Here is an 18007-nt window from a genome sequence, read left to right as displayed (position 1 = left end):
CCACCTCACAGGTGTGCCATATCAAGATGCTGATTAGACACCATGATTAGTGCACAGGTGTGCCTTAGACTGCCCACAATAAAAGGCCACTCTGAAAGGTGCAGTTTTGTTTTATTGGGGGGGATACCAGTCAGTATCTGGTGTGACCACCATTTGCCTCATGCAGTGCAACATATCTCCTTCGCATCATCATATCTCCTTCGCATCATCCGTGAAGAGAACACCTCTCCAACGTGCCAACGTGAGGTGGGATGGATTATCTCAGCAAAGGAGAAGTGCTCACTATCACAGATTTAGACTGGTTTGTGAACAATATTTGAGGGAAATGGTGATATTGTGTATGTGGAAAAAGTTTTAGATCTTTGAGTTCATCTCTTACAAAATGGGAGCAAAACCAAAAGTGTTGTGTTTATATTTTTGTTGAGTGTACAAATAATGAATGTTTATGAGTTCAATGGTACGAATACTTCATGAGGTGAAATCTGGAACAAACCATTCAACAAGGCGAAGCCGAGTTGAATGGTTTGTTCCAGATTTAAATATTGTTCCAAATGAAATATTTGTTCCATTGAAAGAATGTAAAAACATTCATTATTTGTTTTATATAATGGCTAAAATAGATCCTTGTCATTTGACTTTTTATTAGTTTATAAACAACAGAAAAGGGACTTACATTTTGGTATTCCACTGCTACTAAAGTCCAAACTGTGACGTGTAGGCCAGTGATGCTGTGTACTGACTTCAGACTTCCATAAAGTGTGTGTGTGTGTGTGTGTGTGTGTGTGTGTGTGTGTGTGTGTGTGTGTGTGTGTGTGTGTGTGTGTGTGTGTGTGTGTGTGTGTGTGTGTGTGTGTGTGTGTGTGTGTGTGTGTGTGTGTAGTTACAGGGTGTGCTTGTGGATTTAGAGAAAGTTCATGACAGGGTGCCAAGAGAAGAGTTGTGGTATTGTATGAGGAAGTCTGGTGTGGCAGAGAAGGATGTGAGTGTAGTGCAGGACATGTACAAGTACAGTGTGACAGCAGTGAGATGCACAGTAGGAATGACAGACTCATTCAAGGTGGAGGTGGGATTACACCAAGAATCAGGTCCGAGTCCTGTTTTGTTCGGAGTGGTGATGGACAGGTTGACTGGTGAGATCAAACAGGAGTCTCCATGGATTATGATGTTTGCAGTTGACATTGTGATCTGTAATGAGAGTAGAGAACAGGTTGAGTCTAGCCTGGAGAGGTGGAGATACGCTCTGGAGAGCAGGGGAATGAACATTAGTAGGATGGATGGGAGGATGCGAACCTCCCCTCCCCCACCAGCCAAAAAAAGAAAAGATGCAAAGAAAAATATATAAACAGGGGTGCACATAACTGGTACTCATTGTGCTCGTGTGTGCTAAACATCACTGATGCACAGCAGAGGGAAACACTTTTTCTACAATCTGTCATTGCTTTCCTCATATGAAGCCCTTAGCTTCTGTTTTCTGCAGCATATCATTTATTTTTAGCATGCACAAGCACAATGAGTACCAGTTATGTGCATGCCTGTATATAAAGAAAAGAAAAAAGGAAAAAATAAAGCTAAGAAAGACAATAAAACAAGAGAAAATTTGTAAGTTTGAAGTTTTCCACAATTTCTTAGTCATTTTCTTCCACTGAAAAACGTTGAACATATCTTACTGTGTTCAGCAATATGACTTAATTTTTTTACATTGTATTATCTGTCCACAGAAGAAGGACAAATGTCTATGATCTGCACGATACTACATTATCAATTAAGGCGTTTTTAGAGATTCCTGGCCAATCTTCCAAAATTCACTAGCAATTATGAAAGATATGATTTACAGTAAAATAAATATTTGATTTTGCAATTTTGACTTTTTAATGTTAGTATTCATGATGAAGAGTTGCTTACTGCTAATATAATTTTATTTTACTTATTTTTAACAGTGATAATATTACACTGTCATTCCATGAATGAGTGTAATCCGTTCAGTGGATTGCCCACTATGTGAAGTCGCTATCTCAGCGGGAGCATGGGCAGTGTGGCTAAAGGTCCTGCTAGCTCTTCCGGTCAAAGGTCAGTCTAGAATAGAACGGTGCTAGGGTAATGTGTCTACACATTGACAGTGTTTTGCAGGCTTTAAATCTGTGGCATGTTGGAATATCATTGTGAAAATATCAAAGGTTGGGTGTCTGTCAATTTTATTTATATAGCCCCAAATCACAACAACAGTTGCCCCAAGGTGCTTTATAGTGCAAGACAAAAGCCATACAATAATTACAGAAAAACCCCAACGGTCAAAACGACCCCCTATGAGCAAGCACTTGGCGACAGTGGGAAGGAAAAACTCCCTTTTAACAGGAAGAAACCTCCAGCAGAGCCAGGCTCAGGGAGGGGCAGTCTTCTGCTGGGACTGGTTGGGGCTGAGGGAGAGAACCAGGAAAAAGACATGCTGTGGAGGGGAGCAGAGATCATTCACTAATGATTAAATGCAGAGTGGTGCATACAGAGCAAAAAGAGAAAGAAACACTCAGTGCATCATGGGAACCCCCAGCAGTCTAAGTCTATAGCAGCATAACTAAGGGATGGTTCAGGGTCTTCTGATCCAGCGCTAACTATAAGCTTTAGCAAAAAGGAAAGTTTTAAGTCTAATCTTAAAAGTAGAGAGGGTGTCTGTCTCCCTGATCCGAATTGGGAGCTGGTTCCACAGGAGAGGAGCCTGAAAGCTGAAGGCTCTGCCTCCCATTCTACTCTTAAAAACCCTAGGAACTACAAGTAAGCCTGCAGTCTGATAGCAAAGCGCTCTATTGGGGTGATATGGTACTAAGAGGTCCCTAAGATAAGATGGGACCTGATTATTCAAAACCTTATAAGTAAGAAGAAGAATTTTAAATTCTATTCTAGAATTAACAGGAAGCCAATGAAGAGAAGCCAAATATGGGTGAGATATGCTCTCTCCTTCTAGTCCCCGTCAGTACTCTAGCTGCAGCATTTTGAATTAACTGAAGGCTTTTCAGGGAACTTTTAGGACAACCTGATAATAATGAATTACAATAGTCCAGCCTAGAGGAAATAAATGCATGAATTAGTTTTTTAGCATCACTCTGAGACAAGACCTTTCTAATTTTAGAGATATTGCGCAAATGTAAAAAAGCAGTCCTACATATTTGTTTAATATGCGCATTGAAGGACATATCCTGATCAAAAATGACTCCAAGATTTGTCACAGTATTACTAGAGGTCAGGGTAATGCCATCCAGAGTAAGGATCTGGTTAGACACCATGTTTCTAAGATTTGTGGGGCCAAGTACAATAACTTCAGTTGTAGAATTACTCAACGCGGAGCATATTGGCTTACATAGAGATCGCTGTTTCTGGGAAAGATGTGTTTCTGTTTGTGATGAGGACTGAAAACACCTGTTTTCATTGTTTTTCAACAAAATTCATGTGTTAGTCTATGAAATGAACTGGTAATATGTTATAGAAGCTTATTAGAATAGCTTTCTTGAAGTTGCTATTGTTGATTTTGGTAAAAACGACATTTGAATGAGCTGTGATACCGCTGTTTGTGGGAAACATGAACGGCCATGTTTGTTTACGCAGATCCTAACAACTGCTTCAGCAAGATTTTATAACTGAGCTAGTTTCTTATTCAGTCGGATGAATTAAGAATATATTGTAGAAGTTTAGAAGTTTACTGGCACACTCCGACTTCTCCCCCATCCACTTTTCTATATTAATCTATTGTACATTTCCCCGTCATTGATCCTAAGTAGTGATTCATAATCTGCCTGGTTTTGGTGGACAACTTGTTCTGATCTCGGTAATATTGCCATGTTCATTCCTTGAACACTCACCCCACCAACTCCTCTTTTCTTTTCCTTGTTTCACCAAAAACTCTTTTATATTCAGCTCTGTTTATTGCTGAAAAGCATCCAAGCTCATCCCCATATCATCTCTTTCCATGAAATTCATCTGTCCTACACAAAATTGTGTCCTTAGTCAAGTTTTCCATCACTTTTTCTGGTGACATTTTCTACAACGCAGTGAAAACATTGGCGGCTTATCGCTTCCGGGTCAAATTTATCATGAATGACTACCTTCCAGAAATGGTATTCTTTTGTGCAATGCCTATGTTTCTAAATCTAAATCATGCGTGACGTTATGACCAAGATGACTGCATTTTATTTATCACCAACGTTCTCATGTTGATGTGAACCTGTCCATTATGACGTGTGCTGCTGTCTTTCTCAGCCAGGTCATCTTTGTAAAAGAGGTTTTGATCGCAACGGAATTTCTACCTGGTTAAATAAAGGTTATTATAATTATTATTATGATTATGATTATTTTGGGTGTACCCATGATTCATTGCGCATGCTGAGATAGCGACTTCACTTAGTGTGATGAATCAGACAACCAAAAAACTTTCTGGATCCACCCCTGGTGCTGGGTTAGCTCAGGTTAAGGTGATAGTAAGACTAGGGTTTGTCCGTAGACGTGGAAAGTTCAGCATCAGTTCTGATACATTGTGATTTGAAGCCATCGAGCATTTTCTATCTTGGTTTGATGCCGGGGGAATCTCTAGGACAGATTTATCCATCATGTGATGTTAACTTCGCACCTAGTTACTGCAGTGCTGTCACCCCATTGGAAGAAATACTGCAGTATACTGCGGCACTAATCCGGACACCTTCAGATAAAGTGGTGTGGTCCTGATGATCTCTGTCGTCACAACAAACACGCATTCACCTGTCAGGCTCGTCAAGTAAGGAGTCTCTCGTTACCAGGCAGTGCTCCCCAGCCAGCGCAGCTATAAACCATTAGGGAAGTACAGACCGAACACAAACACAAAGAGATGATGCTGAGAAAAAGATTCACACAGAAGGCGCTGACGTGTTCAGTCTTCTCATCTGAAGGTAAATACGGGGTGAAGCGTCCTTCTGCAGTCATGCAGTGTGGCTATAAATCACCAAATTAACATTCTACAACTACCTTCCCTTTATTTTACAAATATGCAACATTTGTTTGAGTGAAATATTGTATGATTTTTATGTTTTGTTTTAATCAAAATACTCTAGTGTAGCTATTATTGATGACAAACATGAACCTAAAAAAAAACAGGACCCACCATCATCATCATCATCATCATCAGTGAGGCAAAAAATGAAGACCGTGCATGCCAGCAAAGTGGCAAAGCCGGACATTGCAGGGGCAGATCCGGGGTGAAGGGGCGTGGATTTGTGACTGTATCTCAGTCGCTCTTTCCTAGAGGGGTCTGGGGGCATGTCCTTCAAGAAAAAAATAAAATCTTAGGTGCCGTTTCCTGCATTTTGGTGCATATTTCTCAACAAAATGTAATCACAGAAAAAAGAAACTTTATAACCCATTTAATATTAATTTGAACTTGTATTGTACGATCTTGACTGTGATGCTATGATGTAATGATGACAAGTAACAGAACTCATTTGAACTGTCTTTGGCTAAAAAGGTGAACAACTTTACTATACCTTGCTGAATCATGGTCTGGTACAAATTTATCTCACTAACTCGCTGCTGAATAGAGAATTCAGAAACAGCATTCAGAAGTGTTTTTGGTCCATGCCCCTTTACACAATCCTGGATCTGCCCCTACATTGTTTCACTGATGTGTTTGTCTCTGAAAATAATTTAAAAGTGGCCGGATGGATTTCCTTCAAACTTGGTGGGAGTGTTATTTCGGTAGATATCTAGAGGTGATTAGATTTTGGAGTAGTTTGATCAAAGGTCAAAGAAAACATGATCTGAAAAAAATCACTTTTTTAAATGTACTGTATATCTCAACAACCAAAAATACTAGATGGATGATCTAAAGCATGTACTGAATATTTGTGATTGATTGGTATGAATGATTTCATAATAAAGTCACATAGACGTCACATAATGAAGTCATACATAGTCAAACACACCGTAACACCCAGAAGCATAATGTATATACAAGTAGGTCTGTGGTGTGTAGAGTGTGCAGGGCAAACACTGGCCATGCTCTGATGTGTTTCTTTTCACACTGTTTTGGATATTTTTGTCTTTTTACAAAAATTGATACAAAAATTCTGCATAACATTTTAATGTTTTACATGGGAGAAAAACAGATTTCTTAGTAGTAAATTTTCCTTTATTTCTCTGAAGATATCAAAAACTAACCTTCAGAGTGTAAAACCTGCAACTTTTAGCTTTATTATAGAGATAAATGTTAAAAGTCTTGCCATCAGTGAGAAACTACTGAGGGTTTTGTGTAGTGAGTTCCTGCACCGTGGTGCCAAAGAAACGGCTCCCATCAAAGATTCATACCACCGAGCCCTTTGAGGTCGACCCTGAACCAAACACTGTTCCACACAACTGAGTGGAACAGCTGCTTCCCATGGCAACAGAAAACAGAGGAGGAGGAAACAGTCCTTGAAAACTTTTAATGATGATGATGATGTTCAGACTGTGGTGGTTTTGCTCACATTTGGGATCATAAACCTCCAAGATCCACGTGTGCGTGCCTGTCTCGTCTGATCCACCAGCAACAGGTCAGTTAGGGTGAATCATATGGACATTGTGGACCTGGTCCAGATCAATCAGGATCAGTTCATTCAGATTTTTCCCATGTGGACAGAGTATTTTATAAAATCCTCAAATTATCAGGAAATGTGTAACCACAGACAGAAGAGAACATGTTAAAAATGGATTATTATCTCCTGAGGATGTTTAAATCTAGAGTGGACCCACTGAGTGACCCACAGCAAAGATAAAAGAACATACACCTGCCTTTTTGTCTTGATGTGTCATGATTCAGATGATTTACTGAAAAGGGATACAGCTTTAAAATGTAAGTTTATTACATCCACCAAGGACATAATAAAATCATCAGCATTGATTTTCTTATTTGTCTGTCTGTCTGTTTTAGCAGGATTACGTCAAAACTACTGCACGGATTATGATGAAATTTTTTACCACAGACTGATATTAGGCCATGAAAGACTCCATTAAATTTTGGAGGTGATCTGGATCTGGATTCTGGATCAAGATTCACTTTATAGGCTTTTAAGCATTATGCCAAAACTATTTCAGGGATTCTCACCAAATTTGCACCACAGATAGATATTAGGGCATGGAAGACTCTACAGAATTTTGGAGGTGATCTGGATCTGGATTGGTGGACGTCAGAAATCTTGGATCGCTCTTTTTGATTAATTAGGTGGTTCTTCTCGTAATAATTGCTGGTTCGAGAAATGTTTCATGAACTAATCATCATCATGATGGACAATACAAGCTTCGACTTGGAAGGAAGGTGAAGTCATATCCACAGTGACATAAACATTTGTATCTACTGTTCCAGGGAAAAGACTGGTGTAAAAATAATCACGCCACGATTCGTGTTTATGACAGGTGTAGATACACTGATAACACTGTGACCACTTCCCTAATATTGATCAGGTCAGCAAAACATCCCTGAACTGTCAAAGCATGGACTCCACCAGACCTCTGAAGGTGGGCTGTGGCATCTGGCATCAGGATGTGAGCAGCAGGTCCTTTAATTCCTGGAAGTTCCCTGAGAGTTCTAACGGGGACTAGAAGGAGAGAGCATATCTCACCCATATTGGCCTCTCTTCATTGGCTTCCTGTTAATTCTAGAATAGAATTTAAAATTCTTCTTCTTACTTATAAGGTTTTGAATAATCAGGTCCCATCTTATCTTAGGGACCTCGTAGTACCATATCACCCCAATAGAGCGCTTCACTCTCAGACTGCAGGCTTACTTGTAGTTCCTAGGGTTTGTAAGAGTAGAATGGGAGGCAGAGCCTTCAGCTTTCAGGCTCCTCTCCTGTGGAACCAGCTCCCAATTCAGATCAGGGAGACAGACACCCTCTCTACTTTTAAGATTAGGCTTAAAACTTTCCTTTTTGCTAAAGCTTATAGTTAGGGCTGGATCAGGTGACCCTGAACCATCCCTTAGTTATGCTGCTATAGACGTAGACTGCTGGGGGGTTCCCATGATGCACTGTTTCTTTCTCTTTTTGCTCTGTATGCACCACTCTGCATTTAATCATTAGTGATCGATCTCTGCTCCCCTCCACAGCATGTCTTTTTCCTGGTTCTCTCCCTCAGCCCCAACCAGTCCCAGCAGAAGACTGCCCCTTCCCTGAGCCTGGTTCTGCTGGAGGTTTCTTCCTGTTAAAAGGGAGTTTTTCCTTCCCACTGTAGCCAAGTGCTTGCTCACAGGGGGTCGTTTTGACCGTTGGGGTTTTACATAATTATTGTATGGCCTTGCCTTACAATATAAAGCGCCTTGGGGCAACTGTTTGTTGTGATTTGGCGCTATATAAAAAAATTGATTGATTGATTGAATATAAAGCGCCTTGGGGCAACTGTTTGTTGTGATTTGGCGCTATATAAAAAAAAAATTGATTGAATTGATTGATTGAGTTTGACTTGTTTGTCCAGCACATCCCACAGATGCTCCATTTCATCAGTTTTCCTTCCTTGGACCACTTTTGGTCAGTACGGACAGCTACAGACCAGGAACATTCCACAAGAATTCCTGCTCTGGCCCAGGATGTCCAGCCATCAGTGTCTCTCATATCTGTGTCTTCATTTTTCCTGCTTTCAACACATCAAGTTTGAGTTCAAAATGTTAACTTCATATCCCATGTACTGCCACTGGAGTTAATCAGTATTATTCACTTCACATGTCCGTGATCACAGTGTTATGGCTGATCAGTGTGTGTTCCTCCAAGATCTCAACCTGGATTTCCGCAGTCAAACTGCATAAAGCACTCCAAATTTTAAATCAAATTTTAAAATCGATGGATCTGGAATGAAGTTGCAAAAGAAAGTCTTTGCTAACAACTAACCCAGTAGTTTCAGTAAAATCCATTTGGACACCAGCAGCATTATGTCTGAAGAGTTAAAGATAAAACCAAACAGGACATTATCGGAGAACACGTTAAGTGGATAATGGGGGGATGTATGCAACTATAAACGCTCAAAGGATGCTGAAGCACAATGAGCAGGTGAGTTTGTACTGTTAACACTACAAATCAATCCAAAAAATCAGTCCAAAAAAAAAGCGTCCGACCACAAAGCCAGAGACTGAGCGGAGGGGAAAAAAAGGCTTTAAAGGTACTTCAGTGTGTCTTTTACCTCCATACGCTTTTCTGTAAATTTAGGTTTCAGTCGAACCAGGTGGGCCTGTTTGTTTGTTTTGTTTTGTTTTTTTTCTTCTGTACTATTTCTTATGTTGATGTGTAGTTTTGGTGTACCGTGGGTGGGGGTTATATAGAGGTGGTTTTTAATCTCTCTAGGTGGTTTTATTGTCTATGTGTGTTGTTCAGGACTGGTCGATACCGGCGCGGCTGTGCGTAATTACGCACCGCAGACGGCGGCGCTAATTGCGCTCCGACGCTCTTCAGCTCACTGAACTGCGTACGTTTATACTAAACATTTATGCTTTTGCGTGGATCGATGTCCTCGTCACGCACAACCCGACTGTGCACGCGGCCACTTCTTTCTTTGTGCGGGTAATGCGCAGTGGAGCGCTCTCTCTCTCTCTCTCTCTCTCTCTCTCTCTCTCTCTCTCTCTCTCTCTCTCTCTCTCTCTCTCTGAGTGAGACACGCCTTTTTCCTCTTTTTCTCGGTTCGGTTCTGGAGGCGGTGGGCACCGGGCGGGCTGCCGGTGATTGACCAGCTCTTCTCCCTGATGTGTCAGCTGCTTGGCTTGGCGCCTCCCCTCTCCTCTATAAATGCAGGAAATCTATTCATTCGTACCACAGCGAGCCTGGAGATCCGTGCGAGTGATGCGTTAACAGACCAGAAAGGCGCCTATCGACCGTTGTTGAGCTGTGCAGAGTAAATTTTATTCTAACCTCGAATCGCTCCTGTTCCGGTATTTTTTCCACGTCTCTTGTTGATCTTTAAAATGAAGGCTGTTACTCCCGTCCGCCCCCAGGACTCCTCCAGCAGCAGCGCGCTCTCCGTGCACTATCTGTCGAAGCGCAGCGCGAACATCGCGCGGTGCCGGATGGAAGAGGAGGACCTGTTTTGCCTGCAGTACGACATGAACGACTGCTACAGCCGGCTCAAGCGCCTCGTGCCCACCATTCCACAGGATAAAAAAGTCAGCAAAGTGGAGATCCTCCAGCACGTCATAGACTACATCCTGGACCTGCAGCTGGCCCTGGAGACGCACCCTTCCCTTCAGAAACAACAGACACAGCGGAGCGGAACCTGCCCGCCTCCAGCCTCCAACCCGAGCCGGACACCGCTGACTGTCCTCAACATTGACCACCATCAGGTAGGCGGCAAACACAGGGACCCCGTGCGGATCCCTGCGCCAGGTTGGAGACAAAGCGCCTAATTGTCTTTGTGTGTATATATATATATATATATATATATATATATATATATATATATATATATATATATATAATCAGTGATATATGCAGCTGACACATTGCTGCTGAACAAATGGTGCGTAAAAGCGCATTTGTGGTGGGTGAGATTGTGCACTTGATTGCAAGTCTTTGGGATTTGCATGATAATAAGAGTGAGTGTCAGAGGCCCACCTTATCCCAGGATGAGTGAAGTACCTCAGCCTGCAGCCCACTCCACTGCGCACAATGAGGACAATTTATTATTCAATAGGCTATAAGAGAATTTATTAGCGAAGAATGTAGTGGCCCAGTTTCCTGCTGCTCTGGTGTATATCATTTATTTCAAGCTCTTGCATTGAGAATCTGAGAATTGAAACGATGACATCTGTTTTTTTTTGTTTTTTTGTTTTTGTTTTTTGTTTTGTTGTTTTTTTGCAGAGGACATCACTAGTCAAAAAACCAGAGGATTCGATTCTATGCCGCTGAGATTCTGCACTGGTAAGTTTTAAAAAGAACACCTGCCATCATCTCACCCCACAGGATTTTTGTTTTTATTTACAACTGGATAATAAATTGATTAGCCCTCTGCCCTGCACAGCTGCCTATTGTGCTCTTATGACATCATTCACTTGATTTGTTTTAATTCAATTTTATTAGTGATTTTTATGTTTTGTTGAAAGAAATCAGCTGCTGCTGCTGAGCTGTGCAATAAATCAGAACAAATTTGGTGTAAATCTTGAGATACAAAATCAGGAGATATAATTTTATAATTTTATTTAAAAAAAACAACAACAGAATGATAAGAAAACACACAATGACTCAGAAATGTTATATGGGGGTTTTTTTTGCCACTGTAGTCACAATGTAAGTTTTATTTCATGAAGGTTTGTTAAAGTATTTCTGAGGATTTAGCAGTAATCAGCACAAAGCTCAGAGGGTCCAAGTCAGTGTTTACATTCAGGTTTTTTTCAATGTCACATTTGCAGGGAGATAAAGGCTGAGTAAAATGTATCCAAGATTAATTAGAAATATTTACTATATTGATTCAAAATTTAGCATAAACATCGTTTATAAGGGATAAAAAAAACATCCCAGTTTTCCATTCAGATGGTGATTTTTTTTTTTAGTTTTGTGTCCTTGTAAAATGTAAATATTTACCATTAGGATTTGAAGGCATCACTTAGCATCCTGGGAAAAGCTGATTTACATTTTTCACCCGTCTTTACTGATTAATTCTAACATTAATGGACAGTTTAGCTGATAGTGAAAATAGCTGCAGGTTGATTGTGATACTTTTGGTTTTAATCACATTTTATAATGTGCATGCTGGTCTCAGGTCAGCACAAAACACAGCTAAGTGGTCATTTAGGCATCCGCATGTACCTGATTATTGTAAAGCGAAAGCTCTTGTAAGGCCACAATTTGCTGAGTGTTTTGGGGAGGCTGGTAGATGTCAAGAAAAATAATTGAGGAACATGAAATTGGCAGCGACCTCAGAGGCAGCTGTGCTTTGTGCAATAACTGTCACCGGTGCAGCAATCAGGGAAGAAGAGAGGGTTCAAACCTCCGTTGCCCTCTAATCTGCTGGACTGGCTTTAAAGTTACATTCATCACTGTGCTGGGGAAAATGGCCTGAAAATGAGCTCAAAATAAAAGCACAAACAGCCTCGTGGCTTTGAGGGGAATTTAACATCGGGGTGCTGATCAGCAGGCCCAAGTTAACCTGCAAAATATATCAACATTTTGATTATACTAATCAGTATAGATTAATTTCTTTATGGATTCTATAAAAAGAAAAAGGGGCCCATATCTAGATCTGCAACTTATTAACTGAATTATTGTTTTAAAATAAAACTAGTTAGTGACATTCTTCATTTAAAAAAATAGCTCAATTGTGTTTCTCTTGAAGGGTTTTGTATTTAAATAATTCTTTGCATTTATTTAGCAGTTTAAACATGAAGCTTTTTTTGTTTGTTTGTTTTTTGTTTTGTATGCTGAATAAAAACTGAGAAAAAGGAGAAAATCCTCATTTTAGGAAGCCTGGACCAGTCAGAATGACTAAAATTCCGAAATTACAGTAATCATAAACAAATCCGATCTGCAAAACAACATTTTGGAGATAAACCTGTAACATGACCGATTCTCAAGCTTTAAAGCTTCTGAGAGAATCTGTTGTAATAGAACAGAATCTATCATTCTGCCGCTAAACCCTTTCAAATGTGTCTTTAAAGCAGATATAATCGTATTTTCATCTTAAAACTCTTCTGAACCAACAGTAAAGTTTCTGAGACCAGAGATAATATTTCACCTTAACTGGTTGAAAATACTTTTACGCATATAATCTTAATATTTTTAAGAGGATTTTAAAGCAGGTATTGCTGTTTGTCATCTGTTTTTTAACAGTGTAAATAGGATTAAATCATTGTAAATAAAAAAAAAAACTAAATAAACAACAACAAAATGTCTCCATAAATTTTTAGTTTGTCAAAATTATTCAGTCATTTGAAGACATGTCCACTTTAGTTTTGGAATAATTGTAGTTGGCTTTTTGTTGGACAATTTTGTAGAGATGAAATTGTTAATTAATTAATTAATTAATTAATTAAAGAGTGTGTCCGCTGATTGATCGTTTCATCTCCACAGTGTGTTGGAACTCATGAAGACAGCACTATAACTCAGAACAGTGTGATATTTTTTAAATTTCAGTCCAAAGTTTGAAGTTTGATGTTGTTATAGATCATTCATTTAATTTAATATTATTAATTTACTGATGTTTTATGGATGTTTAAAAGGGAGTGAAGCATAAGATGAGATCTAGTTTTAATACAAGATTAAAGCAGAATAAAAGCATGTTCACAGCAAAACCCGAAAAGAGTGTTGGATTGCTCCGCCTCCAGATTGGTGTTAGGTGTTTTTATTTTTATGACCGTTGAATGTGTGTGTGTGTGTGTGTGTGTGTGTGTGTGTGTGCACGCTCAGATAGAAACATGCATGAGATCAATATTCACGTAGCATCTTCTCATAGCAAATTTCTCTGAAAAAGTTATTATTAGTGTTATTTTTTTAACATTTCTGACTGAATAACGTCTGAGTACATTTGGCGCCACAATCCGCTTCACGGCTCTGCATCACCGTCAGGTTTAGTGTAGTTTCACAACCTGCTGCTGTCACTTAAAACCTGCACATAAACTTCTATTCCAAAAGCATTTTAAAAGGCCGTGTGCACCCCTTTTTGTGTGAAGGGGTGCAGAGGCCAAAGGTCGCACTGAGGGTAAAGTGGTGTCACACTGGCAGTCAATGCCCTTTTAACATCCCTTTCCACACATGCTCGGGAGTGGGCGGAGCCCAAGTAGATGTTGGTCACATTTGGGTTGGATTGCTGCAAAACAAATGACCTCATGGGCCCCAGACTCCACAACTACAGTTCCACCAAAAGATAAGGCCCCCTGACACTAGCACGACTTTGACCGCGGACTTGCATGCACTCTGCCGTGCACAAAGTAAACTCATCTCAAACTTGTTGTAAACCGTTGTACACTGTGCACATCTTTGTGCAAGTGCACAAAGAAAATTTTGAAATGTGCAAAATCTCTGTCGCATTAATTACGCGAACTTCACGTGAACATTACGCAAACAAGTCAAAAACACTGCGTGTGAGTGGTTGCATCAGCGCACCGCATCACAGCACATTATAATCTGAACGATTATAATGAGATGTTAAATCTATCATAAACATACTTTTACAGCTGCTCACAAGAAAGAAATAACATGCAACTGTTTTACCAAGATATTACAATATAATTATTACAAATAATTACCTTTTTAGATGGCTCCAAATACATTCTACACCACATTAAGCGTGCACGCACAAGAAAAGCAGCCGCTGGAGCTCTCCTCTGTGATTGTGGAAGCAATTAGAGTCGTTTTCAACAGCTAACTCCAACAGAAAATGATTAATCTGCTGCAAAATAATTATTTTATATACACAGCGTCCAGTGCACAGCATGTGGAACAAAGCGTGGCGTCCAGCTAGGAACACAGCGGGTGGGATCGTCACGATGATGTGTATGCAAGTGCGCGCATCAAAGTCATGCAAGTATCAGGGCACCTATAGACTCAGAAATCTGTGTGAGAACTTCTTGAAGCTATGAGTTAGAACCTGGCAACTACTCATGAGCAGTTGTATTTTTGTTTCTTAGTAGTTGGTGTAAACAGTTAACCCATTGCCAAACTAGTTGGCACTCATTTTTGCGTTGATGAATCGTTTTGTAATGAAATCCAGTTTGATTTGGAGGAGGTGGTGCTGCTGGCCCCTCTGGCCCTGCCCCCTACTCCCCGCCTTTCTGTCGAGCTGTGTGCTTGTTGTCTGACCTGGTTTGTTTTGGGTTGTTGATCAAGCATGGCCTCTGTTTTGTCAGTGGCGCCAGTCAGTCTGGAGCTGCGGGTTCACCCCCCTGCCTCTATTCATCCCCTCTACAGGTGCGCCGGTTGCACAGAGCTGCTCCAAAGCCAGCAAAGCTTCACCACGGACTCGCACCCAACAACCCGAGGCACAGTCACAAGGGGATTTGAAAACCGCTGTGAGGAATTCCACCCAAATCAAATCACTTCTCATACCAGCTTGTCCTGCTGTGAACAGGGAGCCACTGTGTAACCGTCTCCTTCCCCTGCTTAACTGTCACTAACTTTACTTGAAAATTGTCTAAAATCCCCGCGTTGAGTCGGCTTTGTTGGAAACGCAATTTATGAATTGTGCTTAGAGAAAAAAGAAGCAGTTTAAAGCTTTACTAGTGTGCAGAAATCGCAGTCTATTGTTTAAAATAGACGGTTTGTGTTGAACAGGGAAGTCGTCTCTGGAACCTTCAAATATTTCATATTGTAAAGAACAATTCTGATTGGAGACAATTAAGACTGTACATATAGAGAAACCTTCTATTAAAGTATGTGAAAGGATGACTTATATGCTTCAGATAGACTATTGTAATTATAAGATATTTTTATTAAAACCTTTTGTTGTGGTTGTTGATGTAAATATTGTGTTTCCACATTGAAGTGTTCGGTGAATGAACGTGATGTCGTCAGTAATAGTTGAACATGTAGCATGTCTGGCTCCGTGTAGAAATGTGACCGAGTCCTTCCTCTTATTTGCTCTGCTCAGCTTTCTCTTTTTGTTTTGTACTCATTAACTGTGACGGCTCCGAGCGACAGGGCCCGACGCTGTTTGATCCTTTACAATTGGAGAGTATTTTATTAAAAAAGAAAGAAAGAAAGAAAGAAAGAAGGAGAGCACTTCTGACAGTGTTTACAATGTGAAATCAGTGACAAATAATGTGTGTTATGTTTCCACTCTGTGCTCAGCCCTTTGAAAAGGTCATGATTGATACAAGAACTCATTAAAGGACTATACCGACTTTTTTATGTTTTAGATATATGTAGCCAGCATTCAAACATTTTCAACACATATAACTGGAACGGTGAAGTGAAACTCTGCCCCCAATTTTCACCGAGAACCACTGAGATTATTTAATTTTTACACAGTTTAACTTGTTAACACATTGATCTTTTTCAGGATACAAAATCCATCATAACGTACAAACTGCCTGTTACGATTTTTTTCTGTTACATTTATTTATTATTTTAATATAATTATAAATAATGAGAGGGTTATCTGGTTATATCTCCAAGTGGTGCATGGACATCCTGTGGCAAAGAAATAAAGAGACATTTATGAACGTCATATTGCATCACTGATCTGTCTGAGAACACACGGTAAAAAAAAACAGATAAACTAAGAATTAAAAGGCCACCAGCTGCACAGACCTTTTTGAATTTACTCAACACAAGCAGAACACACTTAAAAAAAAAAGTTGAGAAAGGTAAAAACTCAAGGGGAAGATCTGTGCAGCTGGCGGACTTGAGTTTTAAGTTTCAGAACTTTTATGAGTTTGTTTACAGTGCATGTACTTAGTGCACTGCAGTAATAACGCTGCACATCCACCCTTTCATGCACCGATGTCGGGATCTTCAATACAAGGTGCAAACCTGCACACTGGAAGCAGTTTGAGTTCAATGACCTGCTTGAGGACATTTCAACATGCAGGAGATGCATCAAACAAACAGAACCTTTGGTTAGCAGAGGACAGGCCCGGGAGCAAGTCTCTGGGTCCTGATTGGATGACTTCCGTTCCTTTCACACCTCTCAGTAGTAGCCATCTGCTCTATCTGCTGCAGCCGGGTCACCCGTGGGCGTGTTTTGGGTCTTTCCGCTGGATCATGCTCGACCATGACCATAGGGTCACGGCCGACATTCCCTCGTGATGCAAGTTCCATTCCTGTGGAACTCAGGAGACAAAGAGTACCAAAGACGTCCAGTCATTGCTTGTGGTCATCAGTTAGACGCTGAGGGCTTGGACCTTCATTGTTCTGCAAAGCAGCCAAATACAAAAAAGTTCATGCATTAAACATGGGGTTAGGGTTAGGGCACCTTCACCTCACGAGTGAAAAAATTATATTGAAATTTAATGAAAATGTACAGTTACGCCACAATTTAAATTTGACTGCACCTTCTCCTGAGTCCATGTTAGCAAACTGATATATATATATATATATATATATATATATATATATATATATATATATATATATATATATTTTTTTTTTTTTTTTTTTTTTTTATCTGAGTAAAACCTTATTCACTGTGACAAATGACTCTGCCCACAAAGGCTTCATGCATCTAAGTTCACTTTAATAGTGAACAAGGTTTTTAACTTCCCTGTTCCAGTTATACCTTCTGGAAAAACAGGTGGAATGTCCGGTATGGTCCTTTAAATCAGACTGACGCCTCCATTATTAACAAGTGGATTGTGTTTAAAATATGAAAGCACTTCTCACAGTGTTTCTAGTGTGTGTGTGTGTGTGTGTGTGTGTGTGTGCAGCCCTTTTCAAAGTTAATGATTGATGTGTAAAATCATTAAGGTTTGGTTATGAATTGATGAAATATGTGAACATTAACAGACTGCAGCGGGTCGTTTGTGAGATATTAAGAATTCCTCTGTTGGAAACCTGGCAGCCTTTTGTTGACGTCAGAATAAAAAAAAAAGAAAACAGGAAAAGGTTTTACTTTTCGCGCTGCAGAGCACGGCCTTTACCTCAGCGCCCTCCTGTCTGTGCGAGAGGCCGCTTGTACATGTGTGAGCTGCAATGTTGGACTTGACCTCTTGACCTTTGCTGGCCTGTGAGGTTTTGTCAAAACAATTAAAGTTTCCAGGAAGAAATGTGTTGATATTTACTGTTTTCAATATCAGATAAGCAGAAAGCAAAATGCATTTGGTTATTTTTAGGCCCAGAAATATTTGGACATTAAGACGGTCATTTTTTCTTGCCTCACTGAGGAGACTTTTTTTTTTTTTAATCAATGAGAACATTTATGAAAGTGTTTTAAAACTGTGAAACTGTGAACTTTTTTAAAAAACAGCAAAACATTTTTGGAAACAAACGGGTGTGATTATTTGTTACAATAACTTTCTAAATCTCAAAGTTCAGCAATTTCATCTTAAATTTGAGTATTTTTGTCCTTTTGTGTGAACAGTGTAGAAAAAAAAACACATTTAATGTATAGATGA

General features: G+C 39.9%; 1 protein-coding gene and 1 long non-coding RNA gene across 2 annotated transcripts; both read left to right on the top strand.

Annotated features, from left to right (window-relative positions):
- The first annotated feature begins 818 nt into the window (after window positions 1-818).
- Window positions 819-17655, top strand: LOC117513638. Its single transcript, XR_004561655.1, has 2 exons — window positions 819-879; window positions 17288-17655. It is a non-coding gene; the product is annotated as an uncharacterized LOC117513638 (long non-coding RNA).
- Window positions 9715-16173, top strand: id4 (inhibitor of DNA binding 4). Its single transcript, XM_034173866.1, has 3 exons — window positions 9715-10306; window positions 10824-10883; window positions 14865-16173. The coding sequence occupies exons 1-2, from the start codon at window positions 9932-9934 to the stop codon at window positions 10869-10871; spliced, it is 423 nt and encodes a 140-aa protein (XP_034029757.1). The 5' UTR covers window positions 9715-9931; the 3' UTR covers window positions 10872-10883; window positions 14865-16173.
- Window positions 17656-18007: the final 352 nt, after the last annotated feature.

The sequence above is a fragment of the Thalassophryne amazonica genome, chromosome 7, assembly GCF_902500255.1.
Source record: "Thalassophryne amazonica chromosome 7, fThaAma1.1, whole genome shotgun sequence".
In the NCBI taxonomy this organism is placed as follows: Eukaryota; Metazoa; Chordata; class Actinopteri; order Batrachoidiformes; family Batrachoididae; genus Thalassophryne; species Thalassophryne amazonica.
Note: the sequence above shows the minus strand (reverse complement) of the source record. Positions and strands in the feature narration are given on the sequence as shown.